Consider the following 12,508-nt stretch of genomic DNA (forward strand, 5'->3'; position numbering starts at 1 on the left):
AACATCAAACACAAATGTTAGGAGGGCGGTAGAAACAGAAAGGCAACGATAGCTCCAAGAAATTCCTCTCCAAAACTCCTTCAGCACACTGCCACAAGAGAAGGAACCAGACCCAACTGAAAAACCAAAAACACACAACGCCAAACCACCACCAATCTACATAGATTCCCAGATAATAGACCTCCTCATCGAACTGCTAAACATCACGGCAAGCAATGAGAACTACAGTATAAAACAAGTAAAGTTTGACCAAGTCAAAATGCAAACCAACACCCCTGAAATCTACAGAAAGATGGTAAAAGTGCTAAAGGAAAAAAACGCCGGGTACCACACTTACCAGCTTAAAACTGATAAAAGTTACAAAGCAGTAATCAGACGATTACACCCAAAGACAAATACAAGAAATATATGTGAGAAACTAGCCAAAATCGGACACCAGGTAAGATTAATAAATAACATAACCAGACACGACACTAAACAACCACTACCGCTATTTCTAGTAGAGCTAGAACCTAAAAGCAACAACAAAGAAATTTTCGAAATTAAAAAAGCTCTAAACACAATAATTACTGTTGAACCTCCCAGACACAAAAAAGACATACTACAATGTATGCGGTGTCAACAATATGGACATACAAAAAACTACTGCAACAGAAACCCGGCATGCGTTAAATGCGCAGAAAAGCATTTAACAACGAACTGCCCATACACAGAAAAAATAAACGATGTAAAGTGCTACAATTGCAGTGGAAACCACCCAGCTAGCTACAAAGGCTGTACAATCAGAAAACTACTTCAACGTAAACTGTCTCCGTCGCTTCGAAGCAGGACATACGATAACTATCACACACAACAGGACAGCGCAGAAACTGAGACATCAACAAACGTAATGAATATCAACCACAATAATACTAATACCTCTGGTAGCCGAAGCTACGCGCAAGTAACCAAACAAACAATGTCCCTAGACAACCAAAACCATAACAATAATACCAACGACGCTACAGAAATCAAAGAACTAATAAAGCAATCCATCAAAAACACTGAAATGCTAACAAAAATGATAGGCGAACAAAATGCAGTCCTGAGACAGCAAACGCAACAAATCATAGTCATGTTGCAACTACTTACAAACATGTTAAGCAAAAAATAAAAATGGACATGCTTAAAATAGTAGCCTGGAACTCTAACGGCCTACAACAAAGGGCCCTAGAAACTAAAACATTCCTGTATCACAACAACATCGACATATTACTCGAATCAGAAACGCACTTCACTACAAAAAGTTACATAAAAATACCGTACTACACCATATATGATACCAAGCATCCCTCAGGGAAAGCACACGGAGGGACCGCAGTAATAATGAGAAACGACATTAAACATCACTTACACAAGCCAAGTTAGTAAGGAATATTTACATGCAACCACCGTTACTGTATAATCTAGCAGCAACGATTTACAGTTGTCAGCTGTATATGTACCACCGCGACACAAAATTACAGCACAAATGTGGGAAGAGTACTTTCAACAATTAGGCGACAAAGTATATCGCAGCGGGAGACTACAACTCAAAGCACACACTATGGGGATCAAGAACCACTACACCTAGAGGTAGAGTCCTGGAAAAATACATTAGAAAAAATAACGTCAATTTATTATCTACAGGAAAACCGACATACTGGCCGACAGACCTGAGCAAAATCCCTGACGTACTTGATTTTGCAGTTACAAATGGATTAAATGAAAATAAAATAAATATAGCACCCAGCCTCGAGCTTAGCTCCGACCATACACCCATAATAATTACATACAGAAACAAGCCCATACTTTACAACAACTCAGAGACACTATGCAATAAATCCACCAAATGGCAGACATTCAAAGAAGTAATCGAGAGCAAAATCAACTGCAACATACCACTGAAAATACCTGAACACATCGAACAAGCAGTAACAACATTTACAGAAACTATACAAGGAGCAGCATGGGCAACCACTATACCCGAATCAAACATTAGACAAACAAAAATAATTCCGCCAGACGTCCTGGAACTATTTTGAAAAAAAGGGGGGGGGGTGAAAATAAAAAACGAATCAAGATGCCAAGGGACGATGAAATTAAGGTTCAAATATTCGATGGACGTGATTACAAAACGTGGAAGAAAAGAATATTAATGTATTTAAAGTGCAAAAAATGTTGTGAACCGGCTACACGAAAGAAAATGGACACGGATGCGCAAGATAACTGGGATGAAAAGAATCAATGGGCGATAAACTACATCTATGATAGTATAACGAATGAGCAATTAGAATTTGTTGGTGATCAGGACACTGCTTTAAAAATAATGAAAAAATTTGAGGAGATGTATATGAAGGAATCAACAGCATTGCAAATCTATATAAGAAATATACTAGACATGATGAGGCTGAAGGACTTCGAAGAATCAAATTCATTTTTTACGGAATTTGAAAAAATGATAAATGAATTAAAGAGTGCTGGTGCAAACGTAAGTAAACGTGAAAAACTCGACTACATGCTGAAAACACTACCAGAATCATTGAGCTATATTGGTGATTTAATCGACTCAGTGAAAGAAAGTGATCGAACATGTAAATTTTTAAAAAATAAAATTAGAATGTGGGAAACGCGTAGCAAGAAGCAAAGTGATAGGACAAGGTAAAATGTATTCACAGCTGAAAAAAAGGACATAAAGTGCTATGGCTGTGGAAAATACGGCCACGTGGTAAGAAATTGTACAAATACGTGCAGAAGCGGGAACAATGGCGGAAACAACGGAAGAGCGCAATGGCAAGGAGGTGCGTATCAGCCGCAGCAGAATAGGGGTCGCGGCGGACGAGGCTTTGGCCAAAGAGGACGAGGATATGGTCAACGAGGACGAAGCAGAGGCTGGCAACAACACGACGCAACTTATTCACACAACGAGGGCTACGACGACCAAGAAATTGGATCTTTCCTAATGAGAGTAGAGCGAGAAAATGGTAAAAATGAAATTACGGTATATACTAGCGATACGCGAAAAATAGATTGGATATTGGATAGTGGATGTTCAGATCACATTGTGAATGATGACTCTTATTTTGTTGAATACGAAAATTTAAAAAACCCGATAAATGTAAAGTTAGGAGACGGTAGAATTCTAAAAGGAACAAAAGTCGGAAAAATTTTAACTTACTTTGAAGTAAATAAAAGGAGGATTAAAATCATAATGTCTAATGTATTTTATGTGAAAGAAATGGATAGTAACTTGATTAGCTATGCGAGAGTAACGAATGAAAATAAGATAGTCTCAGCAGGAAATATTTCAAAGATATATAACAAATACAGAAAGTTGATAGGGATCGCATTCAAAGATCATGGTTTATATAAAATAAGTAGTTACATTGAAAGGCAAGAATCTCACGCTAAAAATGTAGGAAAAATTTCACAGGATCTTAGGGCATGTAAACTTTAATTATTTAGATACAGTGTGTTACGTCGACCGACTCTCTACTTGGACTGGGCCTCACATCGCGGACGGGATTATTGCGTACCCTTAAGAATCTCAAGGACCGACCATAAATCTTAGAAAATTCTAGCTAAAGTCATTCAGATCGAACAAAGATCTTTTTACGAAAGCGTTTTCTAAGGTCTCTGGTTTGTTTCTGGAAAACACTTGAAAGTTGGTTTTTCCACACGTGCGATGCTTCCTACTACCAACTTTCTATCGAGGGCGGCTAAGACCCCTCCTAGTCCACCAACAATCGTAATAGCCAATAGAAACAATGTCTATTACCCTCACTTTCCTGGCCAAAAACTGTCATCAACAAATCCGATGATCCCGTGCGCTAAACACTTCCCTAGCTCTCCTCTGACACAGCATCGTAACTTTCAGCGTAGTCCATTTTCGTCGTCAGAACAGTCAACAAGACTACCACGGTTCTACCCTTAAATCAATCCGTTTCGTAAAGTCTAACTAACTCATCGAAAGATATCGTCAAGTCGGGTCATATTTCTGTAACGCATTAACTGTACTCATCGTCAAATACTTGTGATGCTCATAATATTGTGTAATCTATTGTTGAATATATACGTCATATTAACCTGTTAACACAGCGTTGATTTCAGTTAACCACCCCTGTTATCCTAATCGAAACAAGGGGAACGACTATTTCGCGGCGTCGATTACACGAATCGTAGCGAGAATGTACACCTCTCGCTGACGCGTTTTCCTCGCAACCGCGTCTCTCCGCGAACGGTCGTAACACAATGTTTAAAAAAAAATTAGTTGAGGAAATGCCAGAAAATTTTGAGCAAGTAAGATTAAAATGTGGTACATGTATCCAAAATAAAATGCACAATTTACCCTTACAAAATAACCGTAGTAGAGCACGCGAGATTTTAGAATTAGTACATACCGATTTAAATGGACCTCATAAAAATACCGGGTTTGATGGATCCAAATATTTCTTAACATTTTCTAACCACCAACATAGAAATTAACCAATTAACAGCAACGTCCATTTCCCTCACCTTCCGAGCGGAGGCTTTCATCGACAAATCTGATGATCTCGTACCCTTAAGCACACCCCATCATAGTTTTTCTCTGTAGCATCATCGTGACGGAACGTCATTCCCTTTCTTGCAGTCTCATTAGCCAGTTACCTAGTGTCTGTACGATCGGTGAATAATCCACGTTTCAATAAAGAGTTAGTCAAGTAATCCTTGTATTGCGAGAAGTAAGTCGAGTCAGACTTAGACTTGGGAGCAAAGTATATATATCTGTTACCCCGTTGACTGCGGATTCGTTATCGAACCTAAGGTCATTGTCATTAGTGTCTAGTTACCGCGGTCCCTTGCCAATCTTGTAACCAATCTTGTGCCAATCTTGCCATACTTGTGCTAATAAACGCTACCTCGATTTTGTGACAACGATAAATAATTCCGGTGAAGATTCACCCTAACCCTAATCTTAACGATAACCCGATATATATATATATTATATATATATATATATATATAACCTAACCCCAATTAACAGCAACGTCTATTTCCCTCACCCTCCGAGCGGAGGCTTTCTTTGACGAATCCGATGACCTCGTGCCCTTAGGCACATCCCACCATAGTTTTCCTCTGCAGCATCGTTGCGACGGAAAGTCATTCTTTTTCTTACAGTCGCATTAGTTAGATACCTAGTGTGTTTGTACGATCAGTGAATAATCTACGTCTTAGTAGAGAGTTAATCAAGCGATCCTTGCATCACAAGGAGTAAGTCGAGTTCGACTTAGAAGTAAAGTAGATCAATTATCCCGTGGGCCGTGGATTCGCTATACCGACCCCACGATCGTTGTCATTATCGTTCGAGTATCGACACCGGTAGTTTATCTTGTATTTGCGACAATAAAAGATATCATCGATTGTACACCGACGATGAACGACCCTGGCGCAGATTCTTTACACGCCCCAAATCCAATTGTTAACCCCAATCCGACATATATATATATATAAACTCCCTAGAGTTCACGCGGGATAGGGACTCTTTTTGTTTTACGGGTAACACGACATTCTTTGTTTCACGGACAGAGCGACCCTTTTATGTTCTACGGACAACCATTATTGAGAAGCACGCATTTTCCCAAACGGACGGACAGAGAGTAACATTAGAGGCAGAAAAAATTACAGAATAGTTATTTAAAATTTTGAAGACTGACGTAGAAAGATCGGTAGCTCAGGACGTTGAAAATCGATTCCCGATTTTCAGGTAAACATTGTACAAAACTTGTTATTTCTCGTTTATGTAATTTATTGTTATTTATTGTTATAGACGGATATCAATTGTTGTTTATTTTTGTATTTTATCTAATTACGTTCATAATAAAAAAAACTCGATTTTCAGACTTCAGAATCGATCCCTGAATTATCCCAAGATTTACGATCTTACACTTATATTTAACTAGGAAATTAAAATTAACTTATAAAAGAAATTTATAAAAAAAATTTACGAAGATAATTCTGGAGCGATTGCGATATCAAAACTTGGAAACTTAACAAAAAATTCTAAGTACATTGAAGTTCACTTCCATTTTGTGAACGGAAGTTACGAAAATAAAGAGATTGACATTATACTCTACGAAGAAAACTTAAATGGACAGACCGTAGACACTAGGTGGGGATACAACATGACCCTCCCCCTGAAAGACACTAAAGACAAGCACAGAAAAAACACAAAAAAATATTGGTGGATACCAAATCCATAATAAAATAAGAGAGAAAATCATTAAATCGACAGAATTCAAATCTGCCTCCGTGTAACTTAGGTGTAAACATTGTAAATATTGTAAATTTTGTAAATAAACCTATTTAACATCCCCCCTCCGTCTCCCTCTCGCCCCGTTCCACCGCAAAGTTCCACAGCACCCAAAAAGTAGAATGCAGAAGCGTCCTGTTGTGCGGCCAAGTTTTTAGGACAGAAATAACAACTAAAAACAAGATCACACAAAAGCTCCGCCCCCCCCCAGCTGCTTAAATCCAAAGAATTTAACACAAAGAATTAAAACACAAAAAATTGTAAAAACTCTGACACATAATATAGTATGGCTACATCGTACTGTCGAGTATCGGTACTTTTGCCTAACCCATTTTATTAAAATTCATAGTTTATTGTGAATTACTAAAATGTATTAAAAAGAAATCTTGGTATAATAAACGTTATTAAAAAAAAAAAAAAAAAAAAAAAAAAAAAGTATCAAGCAACCCGCACTACGAACGACGATTTTACTAGTGAGTAGAACCATTTCCTTTAAAAAGATCGATCGACTGTATTCGGTAACGTCAGATTCCGACGATCTATTACTCTGAAATGGACAAGAAAGACGATAAAAAAATTACACCTGTCGCTTCGACTAGCGTTGATCCAAACCTACGGGCAATTTTGGATATGATGTAACGCCAGAACGAAGAGCATAAAGCAGCTATAAATAATTTATATAAACTAATCCGCGATGAAAGCACTCAACGCATTAAAGAGATAGAATTAATAGGGAAAGCTATGGCGGAACTCAAGCTAGGTGATACTTATATACTTATATACCAAAAAAAATCGAATCGAATCTCTGTAAAACATTGACTGCATCTTTCACGAAACAATTTGTGACGCTTCTATTATAATTTAATTTATTGTTAAAAATATATGCTATATTAACCTGTTAACACAGTGTTAATTTCATTCAAACACCCCTGTTATCTCAATCGAAACAAGGGGAACGACTATTTCGCGGCGTCGATTACACGAATCGTAGCGGGAACTTACGACTCTCACTGACGCGTTTTCCTCGCGACCGCGTCTCTCCGCGAACGATCGTAACAGAACGAAACCGCGGAAACCAGCGCAGCCAGTAAATAAGAACTCAGTCATTCACTCGAGGGGATGTATCATCACAGCGCAACTTAAGAGCCATTTAGGAGTAGTCCGATGACTACGCCCAGTCGTCCGCAGATAAACACTCAGACAAACAACGATAAGGCTATCTCTGGAAGCAGATTTAACCAGTTAGAAGGGAAACCATTACAAGAAAGAGCGAAAATGAAATGTTTCAAGTGCAACCAAATAAGTCATACCGCAAATTACTGCCGAAATTTTCAACCGGTCAACCAGCGAAACCTTCCGCCATCGCGCAGCTACAATATAAACATGGAGAATACGGGATAAGAAGAAGAAACGACACTACCAGAATCTCAAGAGACATCATACGAGTACACGCAACAACAGGAAGACTTCTATCTATTGGAGTTTGATCAGGAACAGGAACCAAACGATATTTAATTGATACCGGTGCAGGAATAAATTCAGTTAAAAGATCAAGTGCCACATTCGAACCTAAAAAGACAGAAGCTAAAACATTTTACATGGGAAATGACAAATACCAAACTGAAGAAACAGTAGACTTTCAATTCTTTAACATTATTAACACATTTCACGTTGTACCAGACGATTTTCCTTGAATAGAAGACGGAATAATTGGCTTACCTATGCTTTCTAACTACTCATACCAAATTAGCAACGAATCAATACAACTAAACGGGAACGAAATATTTTTTCAGGAGCCAAAAACCATTCTCCCAGGGCAAACCAAAATCGAGACAATTTATCTGGATAAAGTTCCGACGAGAGTATGTTTCTGCAATACTGGTGAGCAACCAACTGTAATTACTAATGATCTTTCTTATGAAAACGATCTCGATAAAATTGCTAAAATGAAACAAATAATTAGACTAGACCATATTGAAGACAAACTTTGTACTCCTATTGAAAAGATCCTCCTACATTACATAGACGTATTTAACCTAGAATCCGATACCCTACCTTGTACTACCTTAACAAAACACACCATCACCTTACGCGAAAACAAAATCGTCAATACCAAATCATACCGACCTCCCGAAGCCCATAAAGCAGAAATCGAAAAACAAATGAAAGAAATGTTAGATAAAAATATTATTGAAGAATCAGATTCTGCTTACAACAGTCCAGTATGGGTAGTACCCAAGAAATCAAACGCATCAGGCAAACAAAAATGGCGTATAGTTATCGACTTTCGAAAATTAAATGAACTTACCGAACAAGACGCTTACCCATTAGCGCCAATCGATGACATTTTATCGCAATTAGACAACGCCAAATTCTTTCTCCGCTCTAGATTTATCTTCAGGATTCCATCAAATACCTATGGACCCTTTCACTACTTTCACTACTCACTTTCACTACAATCGTATGCCATTCGGTATAAAAAACGCCCCAGCCACCTTCCAATGCATGATGGATACCACGCTACGAGGATTATTGAATAAATACTGCTTTGTATACCTTGATGACATAATAATATTCGGTAATACAATTCAACAACATAATGAACACCTTGCTATAGTATTACAAAGATTAAAACAGTTAGGACTAAAAATCCAACCCGACAAATGCGAATTTCTAAAACCTGAATTAGAATACTTAGGACACGTCATAACGCACGAGGGCATAAAGCCAAATCCTAAAAATATCTCCGCAGTTAAAGACTTTAAGATTCTCAAAACACCAACAGAAGTAAAATCATTTCTCGGATTAGCAGGATACTACAGAAAATTCATTGAAAACTTTAACAAACTCGCCAAACCATTAACAGATCTCATAAAGAAAGACAATCCTTTTAGATGGACAGAAACGCAACAAACAAGCTTTGACACACTAAAAGAAAAGTTATGCTCAGCTCCAGTTTTAGCATACACAGACTACACGAAAACATTCACACTTACCACAGACGCTTCCAATGAAGGAATAGGTGCAATCTTATCACAAGACGGACATCCTTGCTGTTACATATCACGAACACTCAACACACCAGAGAAAAATTAGTCTACTCGGCTCAAAAATTGCAAAGACCCTTCCTCGCGTTTAATTAGATGGAGACTTAAACTCGAAGAATACGAATACGAGATTCAATACTACAAAGGTAAAGAGAACACAGCAACCGACGCACTGTCCAGAAAAATTTACCAAATTACCGACAGACCAGTCCCAGACACACCTGCAAACTCTAAAAACATTGTAGAACACTTTAACGCATGGTCAGAAGACGCGACACCACCGGGACGACTTAAAATCACGCCAAACGATCACACATTCTATCAATTGAATAGAGAAACATTAGGTCCATTCGACAAAGATACTTGGATTCGAAAAATTGTTGAACTAACCAAGAAACACAAGAAAATCGGAATAGAAGACAATAGTTTTACCGAAACCGAAAAAGCTAGAATCAAAGTAACACTCGTGTTTATCAACGATTAAATTGAAGAAATAACTTTTGCATACGAACCGATACAAACCATAACTGACGAACAAGCTCTAGACATTATACGCGAAAACCATAACGACATTAGTGGGCACTTAAGGTATTCAAAAGACATATAGTAAAATCAAAGACCAATTAAAAATCCCACACCTCGTGGAAAAGATAGAAGATTTTATTAAAAATTGTGAAGCTTGTCAAAAGCTAGTTAGAATCAGACCCAAGGAACAACCTGTAATCCCTCAGACACCAGTAGAACCAGACGAAATGATAGCCATGGATCTAATTGGTCCGATGCCTAAAACCACACGTGGAAATCAATATATTCTTTCGATTCACGATGACCTAACGAAATATCTCGTTTTAGTACCACTGAAAACACAACGAACCGAATCAATTATCGATGCACTACTACACCACTACATTTACATCTTCTCAGCACCCAAAACAATACTAACAGACTAAGGACAAAACTTTATTAGCGAACTAATGGAAAAATTCGAAGAAGCATTTAAAATCAAACATATAAAGACCACTAGTTTTCATCCTCACTCTAACGGATCCTTAGAACGAACACACGCCACAGTAAAAGACATGATTCGCACAAGCCTACACGATTCTAATAAAGAATGGGATCAGGTATTAGACTTTATTTGCTTAGGTTATAATACCGCGATACACGATGCAACTGGACTTTCACCCTTCAAACTAACATTTGGAAGAAAAGCTAACCTCCCATCTTCCGTATCCCGTACTTTCAATTACACCTACGAAGAATATGGCAAAAACAATTGCAAAAATATAGGATGATAGCGAAGAGCACTCTTGAACAAAGTAGAAAGAGATACATGAGAGATCAGAAAAGAAAAATCATTAAAACTCAAGTCTTATTTAAGGAAGGAGATTGTATACTCCTTCACAATGATCATAAATCAGATAAATTGGACGACGAATGATTAGGACCCCACGTCATTAAGTCAGTCAGGACACCGTATTATGAGATTCTTATTAGAGATCGAGTTAAGAAAATCCACGGTTCCAGAATAAAACCTTATTTTTCAGGACGATCACCCTTGCCATCGGCATTACCACCCTTAACGGATTCAAAATAACCCCTATTGATAATAATGGAATATTTCATGAGAAAATATCCAAAGAATATCTTTATGGCGAACGTATAAATGTTATTATAGGAATAGATATTAGTACTGTATTAGAACAAGTAAGATATACTGAAAATGGAGTAGCCGAAGTTAAGAATCATTGCGAGACACAAAAAGATTGTACCATATTACCAGAAATACGCTCTTTACAAGCAAAACTAAATAATGTCAGAACACTTAGCATCAAATTACAATCCTTAGCTCATATTCATCTCAGAAATAGACGAGGACTAATAGACGCTATCGGATCTATTAGTAAAACTCTTTTTGGAACCCTAGACGTAAACGATCTAGATGTAATTAACAAAAATATAGACAAACTCTTTGAAGAAGGTAACAGTTTAAAAACCATAGTAGCCGACCAGACAGCTTTGATTAAACGAATTTTAAATAACGACGTCATCCAACAACTGAAACGAGTAGACACAGGTATAACAAACGAACTTAGAACGCTTAACAAAAACGAAATCACCTTGTTGATAATATTCTAACATTTCGAACATCTCTCCATTTGAGGATCACAATACCGCTCTTATCTTCTCGTGCTATCATTTCACCTTTCTTCAACGGGTACGACATTACGGAATGGGGCATATATTTTTTGTTGTGCCATACAGTTCCAACGGCATGCGTCCTAAAATTTAAACTATTTCACTGCTAACTGATGGCTCGTATAAAAGTAGTCGACGAACAAAGTTCGTCCTTCATTTAGCAATTTATCTGCAAGTTCAACACAGACGTTTTCAGCTATGCCAACTTGCTTTCTTTCGGTGATTTCTCGTCCAGAATATACCTTTGCAGACCATGTGTAACCTGCGGTGGAACACAGTTTGAATAGTTTTATACCATACTTATGTGATTTCGTCGGTATGTATTGCCGGAATATTAGTCGTCCCCTCCAAGGAACCATTGTCTCGTCGACTACAATATCTTTGCCTGGTGAAAAAGTTTGTTGGTAATTGTCTATCAATATGTTTATGAGTGGTAAAACTTTTCCAAATCTGTTATTATCTTCTATAGTTTCGTTATTTGCAAAATGCAAGTTTGCCAATAGCAATTCGATACGATTACGGGAAATCAAAATAGGACAAGTATTACTCGCCAATCCACCATACAATATCGTCGAAGCTGAAAAGAAAGCCGCCGACTTCGAGCAATACTTCAGGGAAGATCAAAGTCGACGACTAAGACCAACGGAACGACCACGATTCCCCGAGCAGCGACGACCAACGACCAATAATCCTAACCCAACCGTTGGTTTTCTAACTCCAACACCTAATCCAATGCCAAGAAACTTCTAGCAAGCTGAACAAATGCCACTTGCCCAAAGGACTCAACTGAAATGTTTCAAATGCAATCAAATCGGACGTGTCTCCAGTTAATGTAGAAATTTTCAGACACCCGGCCAACTTCCGCGACCACCAGCAGTCCACAATCTCGAGACACGCCAGGAAGAAACAGAGGAACCAATACACCAGACCTACGAATTAACGCCACAATAGGAAG

General features: G+C 37.9%; 1 protein-coding gene and 1 long non-coding RNA gene across 2 annotated transcripts in view; one reads left to right on the plus strand and one right to left on the minus strand.

Moving 5' to 3' along the window:
- Nucleotides 1-12,508, minus strand: part of LOC139995182 (uncharacterized) — a 133,963-nt gene that overhangs the window by 18,493 nt on the left and 102,962 nt on the right. The gene's annotated exons all lie outside the window — the stretch shown is intronic.
- On the plus strand, nt 7,515-11,493 carry LOC139994714 (uncharacterized). Its single transcript, XM_074112080.1, has 2 exons — nt 7,515-8,188; nt 10,902-11,493. The coding sequence occupies exons 1-2, from the start codon at nt 8,172-8,174 to the stop codon at nt 11,491-11,493; spliced, it is 609 nt and encodes a 202-aa protein (XP_073968181.1). The 5' UTR covers nt 7,515-8,171.

Source organism: Bombus fervidus, chromosome 15 (assembly GCF_041682495.2).
Source record: "Bombus fervidus isolate BK054 chromosome 15, iyBomFerv1, whole genome shotgun sequence".
Taxonomy (NCBI): Eukaryota; Metazoa; Arthropoda; class Insecta; order Hymenoptera; family Apidae; genus Bombus; species Bombus fervidus.